This window comes from Ranitomeya variabilis, chromosome 7 (genome assembly GCF_051348905.1).
Source record: "Ranitomeya variabilis isolate aRanVar5 chromosome 7, aRanVar5.hap1, whole genome shotgun sequence".
Classification (NCBI taxonomy): domain Eukaryota; kingdom Metazoa; phylum Chordata; class Amphibia; order Anura; family Dendrobatidae; genus Ranitomeya; species Ranitomeya variabilis.
Window position 1 is genome coordinate 231,524,249 of NC_135238.1, and position 16,811 is coordinate 231,541,059.

The following is a 16,811-nucleotide window of genomic DNA, read 5'->3' on the forward strand; positions in this document are numbered from 1 at the left end:
AAATAGAATCCTCCTTAATGTAACAATTGTTTAAAAAAACAGGACGTAGCTTCAGTCAATAAATTCCCCAAATGTATTAAGAACATGTACTGTATTATTCCAAGGTCAGCGCTGGGGTGGGATAAGGGACGGAAATCCATCATGTCTGCGCTCGTTCGTCGTGCCACATGCACCATTATGATAAAATCAGTTTGCGCCATTTTCATCACCATGTAAAATCATGCGTTTCAGCACACAATTAATACATTTGGCGCATTTAATGACTGCTCGTAGACTTCTCACCTTTTCTAGACACTTTTCTAAACTTTTGAGGCTAACACTGTCGCCATTTGCTAAAGCAGAATACATATCTAATGAGCCTCCATCTGACGTGTGTGGCAAGTTCTGCCAAGTATCGGGCCACGTGCACCATTTTCATACGTTTGGTGCCTTTCTAACACTTTTTTCCATCTTGTAACATGATCCAAAGAAACAAGACAAATCTCCAGCCCCGGCTCCTTCTGATTTCCCTCTCAGCCTCCCGCTGCCCTGTGTTCCTCCCTCCGGCTTCTGCCCAGGGGCCACATTATCCTTCAGCGTGAGGTCTCTTATATGGCGGCTCGGGGTGATGACTGCAGAGCTGATGTACATTTATCCATACAGTCATTAAATGCATCATTTTACACGGTGACCAAAGTGCCGCAAACCAAGACAAGTAGATCACAATGGTGCATGTGGCATGACAGTTTGGCACAGACATGTTCATTTCTTTCTCCTTGGTTACATTTGTATTTTGTAACAAATTTAATGACTCTTCTTTTTCTAGAAACTTTTCTTAACTACTGATCGAGACCTAAAAATTGCGCGCGCATAAATATATGGCACGTTGTGTTCTTCACTTTCTTGGAGCATTTTCCACCATAATTTTTTTTTACTAATCTTCCTGGTTTCATATGATCCATAAATGTCAAATAATGGGCAGTTATGTAAACGACACACTTGTACGCCCTTTCATATTTGGCATATACTCCAATGTTGTGTAAAAAAATCCACACGTACCTCCGATAACTTTTGCACACTCTTTTTCCGCACTTTTAGAACTTGCACTACTTTTGCAGAACTTTTTTCAGGTGCCGTAATGGTGGGACTGACTGCTGCGCTGCTCCCACCACATGTGAATGTACTGTCCGGGGATGAGAGCTTTCACTTGGAACGATCCCTCATAAACATTATAGACAGCATGCAGAGATCTTGAGACTATTGAGAGAATTAAGTCTGTTGGAAAGTTGCCAAACTTTTTTATTTTATATTGATTAACCTTCATTTACATGAAATCTAAGTAAACAGATAAGTCATTCATGAATCTGGAAAAGCTGGGTGACATCGGGGAAATAATGATGGCGGCCATATTAGCTGTCACTCACTTCTGTAGAAACAAGACGACTCAAGGACTTGTTGCCTTTTTTCCTTTTGCCATAGATACGTTTTTTAAAGCATTGTTTCCTTTACATTAGATTTCCCACCAGTCTTTCATATAAAGCTGAAGGATATTGTAATACTGGAGGGCGATTCTGTGTCATTATCTTGTCTTCCTGCCGGCAGCCCCGCACCCCGAATTCTATGGAAGAAAGGTAATTATGATGCAGCTTTGCTTTTCAAGTGTCCAAAGTGAGTAACTGCCTAGGTTTCCTGGTCCGACTCTCCATAATTAATCCATTTCAGCATTTAAATTTCCTTATACACATTTCTAGTGTTTGTACCTTTTATGTTTCTGGTACAAAGCTCCAAATTCCCTGCATAGATGTAGAGTAACATGATAAAAAAGCTGACTTCCTATAGCCACCACCAGGGGGAGCTCAGGAGCTTACTGAATACAGTTCATACATATAATTCAGTAATACACACTGGATGCATGGAGCTCCCTCTAGTGGTGGCTGCAGGTAAGCACATCTTGGTCATGTCGTTTCACTCCTATGCAGAGAATTTGGAGCTCTGTAACAGAAAAATGAAGCTGTGGTCTCTATAAGGATTTATCAGCACACATTTTTGCATCTATTTAGATAAAATAAAATGGTAGGCATTCACATGTCCTTAAAAGTTGAAAAATAAATCATCATTTGTGAGCCGCCACACTTTGTGGTAATGATATGTCTGACATCTGCTCTACAGGACATATCTCATTCTAGCATTGAGAGCCTTTCTGCATTATTAATATCTCATCCTCGGCCTCTATATACTGTGTGGTGCAATCATGTGGAGCGAAGCATGGAAGTAATAAAGCAGCCGTAGCTCAGATATAGCAGAGCCGAACTGGTGAATATAGTAGAGCTGAGTGCGTCTTACAGCAAAGGATTTCACAATGAACTGCAGGTCAGCATGCTGGACTGTTTGATCACTATGCTCAAGGAAAGTATTTGAAGGACACATTCAGCTCTGCTACATCTGTAGATGCCCAGAACCTTTCCATTGGGTGGGACTGTGAGCACCGTGGAAATCCCAGCTGTCCTCCCATATACCATGTTCATACAGATTGTCGTTCTCTTCTCAGATAAGGTGGTCATAGAATCCAGAGGACAGGTCAATATAAAATCTAATCCAGATGGACGCCAGGTTCTCACTGTCACCCGGGCCGGCCTGAGAGAAGCCGGGCTGTATGAGTGTGTGGCCGCCAATGCCCTGGGCAATGCCACCAGCTCCTGCTCCTTAGCAGTGGCACGTATGTATACTTCTTACTTTCCTTTATTTTCATTGCAAAAGTTTGAGAATTTTAATCCTAATTTGGGAATATTAAATGTGACTGTAGATGGCGACCACTAGGGGGAGCTCACTGCATATGGATTTATACAGCTAGTACAGAGCTAGAAGATGGCATTACTTAATGATCCACTGGTGCCCCCACTAGCCTGAAACCAAAAGGACCATAGGACATAATCATCTTTATTTCCTGCACTACATTACCCCCTGTGCAGGGAACAGATAATTATATTGAATAGATGTGTTCTGCTGTTTCCCTATACAGTGGCTAGCAGAGACACTGAAAGGGCCCCTAGTGTTCATAGCATAACCTTCTTTTCATAAAATGAGACAACCTCTTTTAATGCAAGCTGTATAAATCTGTATGAAGTGCGCTCCCCCTAGTGGTGATTATATAAATCTGTATGTAGTGAGCTCCCCCTAGTGGTGGCTGTATAAATTTGTAAATAGTGAGTTCCCCCTAGTGGTGACTGTATAAATGTGTATATAGTGAGCTCAACCTAGAGGTGGCTGTATAAATTTGTAAATAGTGAGCTCCCTCTAGTGGTGGTTGTATACATATGTATATATAGTTGGCTCCTCCTAGTGGTGGCAGTATAAACATGTACGTAGTGAGCTCTCCCTAGTGGTGTCTGTATAATCTGTATGTAGTATAGACTAACACGGCACTCTATAGTAAAAGTGTTGTTGGTGCTCAAGTCAGGTATCCAACCCGCAGCGTTCCTCCCTGCTGCACAGCGCACTCACACACTGGGGACACAGCGCAGTTCTTTTGCAATAGTTTTGCCTTTACCTCTTGCGCTGTCTTTGGCTTATGATGCCCAGCTGGTCTACAGCACATACCTGCTGCAGCAGGTCCCTATAATTTGGACGCTCGTGACCGCTTACAGAGCACCCCTTCACATCCAGTTCATGTTAAAGAATGTTCTGATGAAGGTCCTGTGATGGACCGAAAACGTTCATAACCATTTTTGTCTGGATGCACAAATAAAAGGAATCTCTTTTTTTGTTCAAGTACTGAGTGCCAAGTTTATTATTTTAAATCTGTATGTAGAGAGCTCCTCCTAGGGGTGACTGTATAAATCTGTATGTAGTGATCTCCTCCTAGTGGTGACTGTATAAATCTGTATGTAGTGAGCTCCTCCTAGTGGTGGCTGTATAAATCTGTATGTAGTGATCTCCCCCTAGTGGTGGCTGTATAAATCTGTATGTAGAGAGCTCCCTCTAGTGGTGGCTGTATATAAATCTGTATGTAGTGAGCTCCTCCTAGTGGTGGCTGTATAAATCTGTATGTAGTGAGCTCCCCCTAGTGGTGGCTGTATAAATCTGTATGTAGAGAGCTCCTCCTAGTGGTGACTGTATAAATCTGTATGTAGTGAGCTCCTCCTAGTGGTGGCTGTATAAATCTGTATGTAGAGAGCTCCTCCTAGTGGTGACTGTATAATCTGTATGTAGTGAGCTCCTCCTAGTGGTGACTGTATAAATCTGTATGTAGTGAGCTCCTCCTAGTGGTGACTGTATAAATATGTATGTAGTTGGCTCCCCCTAGTGGTGGCTGTAGGTAATTATTACGATCGTGTCAAGCCATGAATGGGAAGTGATTTAGTGGCAATCTCGTCATCATGTCTCCATCTTGTGCCTCTCTGGTGAGTACACCATAGTATAGATAAGCAGCCTCTCCAAGATGGGGGCCAAATTAAGGAAAATCTGTTCTAGATCAGGGTGGTCTTCCCATAGCTGTGGGCTATTAACAAGGTTTCATTTTAAGTGAAAATAAGTACAAGAGAAGTGAAGTTATGTGTCTGTGTGTTTGTCTTGGCAGGAATTCCTCAGGCTCCGGGCACCCCGGAGATCCCGCAGAAGTATAGGGACACGGTGCTGGTTCTATGGAAATCCTTTGAGCATAGCTGTCCCTGCACCTACATACTGGAGCGTCAGGTGAACGGTGAGTTGTGTCAGTGGACGGGGGCTGTCAGTGATCCTGGGGAGGACAATCACTACATTTATTTGGTTGTCTATTCCTCTAGGACAAGGAGAATGGAAGACGATCAGCTCCGGCATCAAGGACTGCTACTTTAATGTGACGGAGCTGCCGCCTGGCTCTGTCCGGTTCCGTGTGGCTTGTGTGAACAAATCAGGGCAAGGGCCCTACAGCGACATATCCAAGAGCGTTATCATAGAAGGAGATGGTAAGCCGCAGAGCTCATCGTAGCGTGCCACATGTAAATGTCATAAGACTGATACATTGTAGCAAACTCACAGATCTGTGCACCTGCTCCTGCTGTATCTAGTCAATGGACCATTGTCAGGACCGGATACAATTGTATCTACTTCTCAGCTTTGTACATGGAATAGAAACTACAGTGTCCTCATTCACTGGCAGCAATCACAGATGTTGAAAATAATGAGACATTTAAACATGAAGTCTATAAAACAGAGGTAGAGCGAAACATTTATACAGAGATTACGCTCTATTTATACAAGGCCAAGGAAAAGATAATCCTTGCTTGCTCCATGCCAAGGATAACAGCCAGGAGATCCCCCAGATATCCCACCAATATGTCAGGGAACAACACTGCGCTGCCTCCGATATGTCAGGGAACAACACTGCGCTGCCTCCGATATGTCAGGGAACAACACTGCGCTGCCTCCGATATGTCAGGGAACAACACTGCGCTGCCTCCGATATGTCAGGGAACAACACTCTGTGTCTATGATCCATCAGATAACCAACTTTAATTACCTGCTTGCAGCAGGGGGGTCTCCACTACATAAGGGTCATGTGGAGGGTCATGGATTGCTAGCCTTGCTTCAGTGTTTACTTATGAGATGTTTTTATACATTTTACGATTACATCTATGATGCACCATGATATAGATTTACAGCACCTTGCTGTACATTTACAGCAGTAACTATGAGCTGTGAAATTTCCTAATTTTGGGAGCTGTCTTGCTGTCCCAGCAGATCAGCAGCAAATTTCAACCTTATCTGCATCCTCAGGATGCTCCACCATTTCGCCTGTGCATCATACTGTGCCTGGGGGAAAAACAGTGGTGACATCATACTGTGCCTGGGGGAAGCACAGTGGTGACATCATACTGTGCCTGGGGGAAGCACAGTGGTGTCATTATACTGTGTCTGGGGGAGCACAGTGGTGTCATTATACTGTTCCTGGGGGAAGCACAGTGGTGTCATTATACTGTTCCTGGGGGAAGCACAGTGGTGTCATTATACTGTTCCTGGGGGAAGCACAGTGGTGACATCATACTGTGCCTGGGGGAGCACAGTGGTGACATCATACTGTGCCTGGGGGAGCACAGTCGTGACATCATATTGTGCCTGGGGGAGCACAGTGGTGACATCATACTGTGCCTGGGGGAGCACAGTGGTGGCATCATACTGTGCCTGGGGGAAGCACAGTGGTGACATCATACTGTGCCTAGGGGAAGCACCGTGGTGACATCATACTGTGCCTGGGGGAGCACAGTGGTGACATCATACTGTGCCTGGGGGAGCACAGTGGTGACATCATACTGTGCCTGGGGGAGCACAGTGGTGACATCATACTGTGCCTGGGGGAGCACAGTGGTCACATCATACTGTGCCTGGGGGAGCACAGTGGTGACATCATACTGTGTCGGGGGGAGCACAGTGGTGACCTCATACTGTTCCTGGGGGAGCACAGTGGTGACATCATACTGTACCTGGGGGAGCACAGTGGTGACATCATACTGTGCCTGGGGGAGCACAGTGGTGACATCATACTGTGCCTGGGGGAGCACAGTGGTGACATCGTACTGTGCCTGGGGGAGCACAGTGGTGACATCATACTGTGCCTGGGGGAGCACAGTGGTGACATCATACTGTGCCTGGGGGAGCACAGTGGTGACATCATACTGTGCCTGGGGGAGCACAGTGGTGACATCATACTGTGTCGGGGGGAGCACAGTGGTGACCTCATACTGTTCCTGGGGGAGCACAGTGGTGACATCATACTGTACCTGGGGGAGCACAGTGGTGACATCGTACTGTGCCTGGGGGAGCACAGTGGTGACATCATAATGTGCCTGGGGGAAGCACAGTGGTGACATCATACTGTACCTGGGGGAGCACAGTGGTGACATCGTACTGTGCCTGGGGGAGCACAGTGGTGACATCATACTGTGTCGGGGGGAGCACAGTGGTGACCTCATACTGTTCCTGGGGGAGCACAGTGGTGACATCATACTGTGCCTGGGGGAGCACAGTGGTGACATCATACTGTTCCTGGGGGAGCACAGTGGTGACATCATACTGTTCCTGGGGGAAGCACAGTGGTGTCATCATACTGTTCCTGGGGGAGCACAGTGGTGACATCATACTGTGCCTGGGGGAGCACAGTGGTGACATCATACTGTGCCTGGGGGAGCACAGTGGTGACACCATACTGTGCCTGGGGAGCACAGTGGTGACATCATACTGTGCCTGGGGGAGCACAGTGGTGACATCATACTGTGCCTGGGGGAGCACAGTGGTGACATCGTACTGTGCCTGGGGGAGCACATACTGAGGTCAATGTATAAGTCATTTAAGTGAGCCTCCTCTAGCGTTGGCAGCAAGCTCCAGATTTTTATGTTTCGCCTTGCTTACGTCTCATAATGCACCTTCTTTGTCTTGCTGTCCTTTGTTTGTTATAATCCTTTGTGAAATAACAATGGACTGAAAAACTTTCATGATATTTATATTCTAGACCAGAAACCATCCCCAGGCTTGGCGCATCTTGCCCAGAAATCTCGCCCGTCTGTGCCCACATTATCCACCTTTGGACCAGTTTCTCCCCGGGTCACCTCTGCACCTTCAGGTGTCACTACTTCCAAGCTGCCTCCATCAGTCGGGTCTCCCCTCGCTGTTACTTCACCTCCTACCAATGCTCCTGTGCCCACAGCTCCAATACAACCAGCGTCCAAAGGAGCCCCTCCTCCAACTCCTCCAAGACGACATAGAGGTCTCCCAACTCCCCCCACGTTACATCGGATCTTACCTCAATCCACTGCAAAAGTCGAGCTTCAAGGCATCTTCAGTAACAAACTCCAGTCTCCTGAACCTTCGCCCGCAATGCCGGTGACTTCTCATGTGTCTACAGTGACGGTATCGGTGACCCCCGGACAAGCCATATCTCAATTACGAGTTCCACCAGCTCCTCTGGTCCAGCAGGTGAAACCTCCTCCAGAACCAGCTGCTATGACTGTCCCAGTAAAACCAGTGCAAGAGATGAAGTCCCCAACTGAGTTACCAAAAACCCCCTCAGTGACCTATGTGGCTCCAGTTAAACCGTTCCCCATCCCCCAAGTTGCAAAGTCTCCAATGGCCGAAGAACCAAAATCTAGTCCAGTATCTGCAGACTCAAAAGGTCCACCACCAGTGGCTCCAAAACCAATGGTTGCGACTCCTTCTGTACCAATCATGCTGCACATTCCCCCCTTTAAATCTTCTACCCTTCCCTCTCCACTGAGCCCCACGTCCAGCTCCAAACCTTCATTCCCGTCTTCTCCCACCAGCCCGGTCTATAAGCCATCAACCCCGACGTCTCCAACATACATGGTCACCTCCTTCATATCAATGCCGCCACCACCATCATCTCCAACCAAAGAGACGCCCCTTCCCCAGGCGGCTGCTGCTCCGGTTGCCCAGACTGTCCCCACTCGTATCTTAGTGAACAGCGTCACCCCTGGTAAGGACGGTAGATTCACCCCAGGAGGAAGGGCTACCCCATCTGGAAGAGAAAGTGCCCTCCGGCAAGGAGTACCCCAGAAGCCTTACACATTTCTGGATGAGAAGGCAAGGTGAGTGACTTGGAGAAAACCCAATAGATCAAGATTATTGTTTCTCAAGAATCACGGAAGGAAATGTCACATCTCCAGGTGGAAACATCTCCCAGTATTTGAGGCATGTCAGGGGATGTTCCTAATACCTGACAGCAAGCAGAGATCTTGAAAATATGATGGAACTGAAAATATAAAATGTATAACAAAAAAGTTGCAGAATTTCAATATTTGCGAGTTGTAGATATTTTAATCTATGGATTTTTCCTTCGCAGGGGTCGTTTTGGGGTGATTCGGGAATGTAAGGAGAATGCCACAGGGAAGCACTTCATGGCGAAGATTATTCCCTATGAGCATGAGAATAAGCAAAGTGTCCTCCAAGAATATGAGGTTCTGAAGTGTCTCCACCATCAGAGGATCCTGAGCCTCCACGAGGCGTACATCACCCCCCGCTACCTGGTCCTGATCTCCGAGCAGTGCGCCGGCAGAGAGATCCTGTACTGCCTGGTGGAGAGGTGAGAGGACGGAGGCACGGTCTGCACGGTCTGCACGCCGGCCGACATCTGCCTACTGTCTGGGGCCTTAGTTTATATTACTGCATATACCGTGTGCAGCAGAAATGAGTACACCCCGTCTGAAAAGTAAGAGTTTAATTAACCGAACGCAAGATCAATTTCCAACATTTTGACAAGACTGAGGTTCAAGGAACATTTTTTTTTTTTAACCCCTAACATGATAGGTGAATAACAAAACTTTCATTACTAAAATATTCAGGTTTACTCAATTTAGGTGATGTAAAAATGAGTCCACCCACATCAAAAACTACTACATGTAGTATCGTGTATGACCGCCATGATGTGTAGGGACGGCACCAAGTCTTGTAGGAACGGAGTGAACAAGTTGGTGACGCATTGCAATATCGAGCTTTTTTCATTAGTATTTCATACATCAAGGCTCATATATATAAATAACAATCACGCAAAAAGATAAATAGTTAAATGAAAAGTAATGGATGAAAATATATAAAAAAAAGGTACTCTCTTATCAAAAGTCTATATATTCAGGATATTAGAAAAGTGTTACATCAAACTAGCACTTAAGGGGAATCTGTCAGCAAGTTCACTATGTAATATGAGAGCATCTTGATGTAGGGGCTGAGACCCTGATTCCAGCGATGTGTCACTTACTGGACTGTGTTTAGCTGTTCCAATACAATCGCTGTTTTATGAGCAGTTTATCACTACAGGACTAGGTGTCTTGTCCATCTCTGCCTCCATCACTTATTAGCAGTCAATATACAGTGCACAAACTACCAGTGGGGTGGGCGGGGTTATACACAGAGAGCTGCCAATCAGCTGTGTGGGCGGGGTTATACACAGAGAGCTGCCAATTGGAGGTGTGGGCGGGGTTATACAGAGCTCAGCATTCAAGCTCTGCTAGATCTGCAGCAGAGAAAACTGATTGTATCACAGCTACTGCACCCAGTAACTAAGGGATACATCACTGGAATCAGGGTCTCTGCCCCTACATCATGCTGCTGTCAGATTACATAGTAAAAACCTGCTTTCTTCTAAAGCAGACCCTTGACAACTATTTTATGGCCATTTCTTATTTACCTAACAAACAGTTCGTCTTCGAATCGCGTTCTATTGCACCAGCCATAAAGTTATTTTTGCACCTGAAGATTGGTGTAGTGGATTGATCCCCAACTCCCATCATCCCGGTACTATCATCCTCACTCGCCCAGAGCTGATGTATCTCAGCTCCACCTAGTCGCTCACTCCGGCATTGCAGGTTTTGAGCAGGTGGATGAGCGGGGTGTCCTCCTGGCCTTCACATAGGATACATTTATCGCTCTCATCTTTCATTGATTCCTTACCTCTTTGGTGTCTCCAGGTTCCGATACTCGGAGGACGACGTGGTCAATTACATTCTTCAGATACTACAAGGTCTGGATTATCTCCATGATCAGAAGATCCTTCACCTGGACATTAAACCGGAGAACATTATGGTGTCCTATATGAACACTGTGAAGATTATTGACTTCGGGAGCGCTCAGATCTTCACCCCCCTTGTCCTTCGTCAGCTTGGAAAGCGCGTGGGGACCCTGGAATACATGTGTACGTAAGACCCTCCTTCATTGGGAGCAGTTAAGGGGTTAATAATTCACCTGTCCATGTCCGAGACGGGAATACCAGAAGTAGGGGCTCCGGACGCAGCTGAACTCCCATAGAAGTGAATGGGGAATCTTCACCCGCCTCGTATTCTTATGTAACAGCCGTCTTCTGCCCTCACAGCTCCGGAGATGATAAGAGGAGACCCGGTTGGTGCTGCTGCCGATGTTTGGGGATTAGGAGTTCTGACCTATATCATGTGAGTACAAGCGAGAGGGGGGAGTCCTCACCCATGGCACCTCCAATTTTTCCTTTAATTAGTTTTGATCACCCCCAAATCTGAGCTATAAACATGTTGTTCCATCTCCTAAATGCTCATGAGATACAATGTGACACGTGTTTTCCATTCGATCCCACCAATGACGGGTATCCCATTAGAATCTGCCTGTAACAGGAACTTATGGGTGTACAAAGATGGCGGACATGGAGGACTTTGTGAGACATGACCTGCAACTGGGATCACATATTCGTATTGTACGGGTGATGACATTGCTTCCATCAAACTATAAAAACCATTGTAGAGCAGGAGATAAACAGCCTGGGAGCAGAGATCTCCGAAACCCCAGCTGCTACAGGTATGATGAAGCTGAAACCGATATTAGTGGAGGGTGAGCTCCATCATGGTGGTGTAAATGTGATCATCAGAGCAAGTCCTGCACCCGCATGAAACAAGCGGGGAATGCTGGGAGCACTCAGCTCTGAAGCCGGTAAATGCAGCTCTGGACCAGATGACAGATTGTAACTAATTACATTCATTAACGGCCTCCTGCTTGATCTCGAGCCTTCATGACCTGATGAAGGATCTGTAGGAAGAACGATCTTGTGCAGCCAAGATAGGTCCACAGGGGTCTTCTCTGCTGTTATTTTGATTGTACCAAGCCATGGAGTTGCTGGTCTTCCTTCTATTCTTCCGACCATGATGTCCTTCTCCAGTGATCGCTCTCTTCGTATGATGTGTCTACAGTAGCTTGGTGATCCTTCCTCTGAGTGACATGTCTGGCTTGATTTGGTCCATAATTGATTTTTGTTCTTCTTGCCGTCCATGGTATTGATAATATCCTTCTCCAGCACATTTCGAAGGTGTTGATTATATGTATAAATCTGACACAAGACTGATCACTGTCATTCTTGATCATGTCAAATTTTGGTGGAAATGTGTATTTTCTTCTGCCGCAGGCTGAGCGGGCGATCACCTTTCTTTGAACTGGACCCAGCAGAAACGGAAAACAAGATTCAATCAGGCCGGTTTGACATCTTTAAGCTGTACTCCAATGTGTCCCAGAGCGGCGCCCTCTTCATACGAAAGCTGCTGTCTATATATCCCTGGTGAGTACTGGAAATACACCCAATAGTAATGTGCCCCTCACGGACTATGACACAGTAGAGGTGACAAATCCTCTACAACAGTGTTTCTCAACTCCAAGACCCCACAACAGGTCGTGTTTTCAGGATTTCCTTAGTATTGCACAGGTGATAATTTCATCACCTGCTCAAGCATTAATTCCATCGCCTATGCAATACTAAGGAAATCCTGAAAACATGACCTGTTGTGGGGTCTTGAGGACTGGAGTTGAGAAACACTGCTCTACAGTATCTTAGAAAAGTCTAAACATCCTGCAAGTTACACCCACAATCTTAAGCGTATCTATTCCCTGCCCCTGCTGAAGCAAATCCACCCCACATCATGATGCTTCCACCACTATGTCTGACAGTGGGGATGGTGTTTTCAGGGTGATGTGCAGTGTTAGATCCTTTACATAGTACACCACTCAGAAGAGCTGACAGATGCTCTATATACTACACCACAGCGGACACCTCCTCTATATACTACACCACAGGGGACACCTCCTCTATATACTACACCACACAGGACCCATCCTCTATATACTACACCACACGGGACACATCCTCTATATACTACACCACACGGGACACATCCTCTATATACTACACCACACAGGACCCATCCTCTATATACTACACCACACGGGACACATCCTCTATATACTACACCACACGGGACACCTCCTCTATATACTACACCACACGGGACACATCCTCTATATACTACACCACACAGGACACATCCTCTATATACTACACCACACGGGACACCTCCTCTATATACTACACCACACGGGACACATCCTCTATATACTACACCACACAGGACCCATCCTCTATATACTACACCACACGGGACACATCCTCTATATACTACACCACACGGGACACATCCTCTATATACTACACCACACAGGACCCATCCTCTATATACTACACCACACGGGACACATCCTCTATATACTACACCACACGGGACACATCCTCTATATACTACACCACACGGGACCCATCCTCTATATACTACACCACACGGGACACATCCTCTATATACTACACCACACGGGACACCTCCTCTATATACTACACCACACGGGACACATCCTCTATATACTACACCACACGGGACCCATCCTCTATATACTACACCACACGGGACACATCCTCTATATACTACACCACACGGGACACATCCTCTATATACTACACCACACAGGACCCATCCTCTATATACTACACCACACGGGACACATCCTCTATATACTACACCACACGGGACACCTCCTCTATATACTACACCACACGGGACACATCCTCTATATACTACACCACACGGGACACAACCTCTATATACTACACCACACGGGACACATCCTCTATATACTACACCACACGGGACACATCCTCTATATACTACACCACACGGGACACATCCTCTATATACTGCACCGCACGGGACACATCCTCTATATACTACACCACACAGGACACATCCTCTATATACTACACCACACGGGACACATCCTCTATATACTACACCACACGGGACACATCCTCTATATACTACACCACACGGGACACATCCTCTATATACTACACCACACGGGACACATCCCCTATATACTACACCACACGGGACACATCCCCTATATACTACACCACATGGGACACATCCTCTATATACTACACCACACCGTACACATCCTCTATATACTACACCACACGGGACACAACCTCTATATACTGCACCACACGGGACACATCCTCTATATACTACACCACACGGGACACAACCTCTATATACTACACCACACGGGACACAACCTCTATATACTACACCACACGGGACACATCCTCTATATACTACACCACACGGGACACATCCTCTATATACTACACCACACGGGACACATCCCCTATATACTACACCACACGGGACACATCCCCTATATACTACACCACACAGGACACATCCTCTATATACTACACCACACGGGACACATCCTCTATATACTACACCACACGGGACACATCCTCTATATACTGCACCACACGGGACACATCCTCTATATACTGCACCACACGGGACACCTCCTCTATATACTACACCACACGGGACACATCCTCTATATACTGCACCACACGGGACACATCCTCTATATACTACACCACACAGGACACATCCTCTATATACTACACCACACGGGACACATCCTCTATATACTGCACCACACGGGACACCTCCTCTATATACTACACCACACGGGACACATCCTCTATATACTACACCACACGGGACACATCCTCTATATACTACACCACACGGGACACATCCTCTATATACTACACCACACCGGACACATCCTCTATATACTACACCACACGGGACACATCCTCTATATACTGCACCACACGGGACACCTCCTCTATATACTACACCACACGGGACACCTCCTCTATATATTACATCATACATTAGAGCTGATGGATCCTGCTTTTCAGCAATGACTTCACCCCTTCATCTTTTCACAGGAGCCGTCCCTCCTTACAAGAATGTTTCTCCAACGCTTGGCTCCAGGACGCTTATTTAATGAAGCTCCGACGACAAACTCTTACATTTACCACCAACCGCCTGAAGGAGTTCCTGGTGGAGCAGCAGAGAAGACGCTCGGACTCTGCTACCAAGCACAAAGTCCTGCTCCGCTCCTACCATGGTGCCCAGCCGGCAGCTCCAGTCACCCAGTGACCACGGAGGAAGGACTTTCCCAGTAAATAAGGTGGCCACGGAGCCAGAGGTGCAATCCACTGGATGATGTGGGGCGCCAGCAGTCCCCGGGAGGCAGGGGCGGTCAGAGACTTGTCACAAACAGTAAATATCCTGAGTGTTTATCGAGAGGACCCCACCCAACCTCGGGGGGTCCTGGAGCGCTGCTGGTCAACATACCTCAATAACAGAAGTGGAAGAGTTCTGCGAGACTGGGGGACAGAGCCGAGCACAGAAGTGGGGGTGCATGATGCATGTGACAGACACCCCACTTCCACAGCAGCGACACCTCCTCGGCCGGCACCAGCTCCGTCTTCCGCTCTGGACCTCAGATCAGTGAGACCTTTGGCACCAACGTTCTGCTGGAAACTCACCTGGATCGTCTTCGTTTACGCAGATCTTCCCAGGATCTCCTGGTTGAATCAAGTGGTCTTAACAATTCAGAGGGGCAGTAATTAATTCTATCGTTTCTTTTTTTTTTTTTTTTTATTCATTAATTTATTGAAATGAGGGTAACCGGATATTTCTATTAAAGGGGCGGTGTAGGTATTTATTAATACACATAGCCATAGCGATACTTGTTTACAAACTGTGTTTTTAAATACCCAGAGGAAGGCGCTAAGGAAACCCGATGATGAAGCCGAATGGAGGGCGACTCGGGAGGAATTACTGGTTTTATATGTGTGAATTGGTAAATTTGGGGGATTTCTACAAGTAGGAGAGAGAGAACTAAACACAATGGACAACACTGGACATTACCTTTAAGCAGAGTCCAATGTCTGGTCCAGCATCAGATCATTTTGGGATAATTACCCCCAATTAAGCTCGGAGGGTTTTTAAAGGAAATTTGTTCTTTTTTTTTTTATATACTCGAGCCCCTAATATGACCCTGGCAATTTCTTGTGTCCACATTTTGGAAATCTGGGGTTGGGGCTGTGGTGGGCGATTCCTGAGACCCAGGGGTCTGATCCTTAACATCTGCCCCACTGGGGTGGGAAAATGAGTGTCATGGATTTAGCCACAAGTTGCAGTAGGCACAGCTAAGGCTTTACAGATGGAGAGCCCATATATTCGCATTTTTGGCTGGAGTTCTCCTTTAAGTGATGCTGCTGTATTTCTTTTTTAACTCATTAATGCCTGAAGTTTCCGATATTTCTGTACCCAGCATGCATTGCTCTCCACGTGACAACAGGGAGCTTCATTTTCCACCTTTTTTGTTCAGTTCTCTCTATTGTAAATTCTCGAAATACCAAACCGCCACGAGGCAAAGAACGAAAGTCGGCTGCACCGACAGCGCGGAGTTACATGCACAGGAGTGAAACACGTATGTTGGGCGTTCTGGACGCTGCTCCATGATGGGAGTACCGACTGTTACCGTCACAGACAATCAGGTGGACAGTGAGATGTTCTGATCCAGGAGCGGGTGGACGGGCTCCTCCGGAGGGAGGTGACGGTCGGGTGGGTGCGTGGTCGTGCCCCTTCCTATCTCCTCCATCCACGCTGCTCCTGAGCTTCTTGTTTATTCACTCACATCTGGAGATGTTTCCTGATATTTAACAGAATTTGTGTTGCTTTCCTGAGATTGTAATTTTCCTCCCATTTTTTTTTCTGTGTGGAGAAGTTGAGAAGATAAAATAAAGTTAGGGTTGCACGGGACCCCGCGTGTGATCTGTGCTGGTGGAGCCGTCCGTATTCTGTCTCGTCCTGTTCTGCATGGGCGAACCTTGGGGGCTGGGGGGTTTGGATAGGCCATTGGTAGCTGATCACTGGGGGGGCGACTTTAGGCACCGCCGATTATTAGCGAGGGCAAACGTTGGCTCTAATGTTCCTCTTCTACCTGATCGCCATCTACTTAAAGAGAGTGTTCACTACTTTTACATTGATGGCATCTCCTTAGGATAGGGAATGAATGTCTGATCGCCGGGGGTCCGACACCCGGCACCTCCGCCAATCAGCGGCTATCGGTGTCAGACGGAACGACATGCCGAGCTGCTC

General features: G+C 46.8%; 1 protein-coding gene across 4 annotated transcripts in view; it reads left to right on the top strand.

Moving 5' to 3' along the window:
• SPEG (striated muscle enriched protein kinase) overlaps positions 1 to 16,490 on the top strand; it is a 211,519-nt gene extending 195,029 nt beyond the window's left edge. For all 4 annotated transcript variants that reach the window (XM_077273132.1, XM_077273133.1, XM_077273135.1 and 1 more), the window contains 10 exons: positions 1,494 to 1,610; positions 2,528 to 2,695; positions 4,556 to 4,678; positions 4,761 to 4,922; positions 7,463 to 8,555; positions 8,810 to 9,049; positions 10,431 to 10,654; positions 10,832 to 10,907; positions 11,885 to 12,034; positions 14,585 to 16,490. In XM_077273132.1, coding sequence (XP_077129247.1) covers positions 1,494 to 1,610; positions 2,528 to 2,695; positions 4,556 to 4,678; positions 4,761 to 4,922; positions 7,463 to 8,555; positions 8,810 to 9,049; positions 10,431 to 10,654; positions 10,832 to 10,907; positions 11,885 to 12,034; positions 14,585 to 14,798 — 2,567 coding nt within the window. In that variant the 3' untranslated portion in view covers positions 14,799 to 16,490. The remainder of the gene's footprint in view (positions 1 to 1,493; positions 1,611 to 2,527; positions 2,696 to 4,555; positions 4,679 to 4,760; positions 4,923 to 7,462; positions 8,556 to 8,809; positions 9,050 to 10,430; positions 10,655 to 10,831; positions 10,908 to 11,884; positions 12,035 to 14,584) is intronic.
• Positions 16,491 to 16,811: the final 321 nt, after the last annotated feature.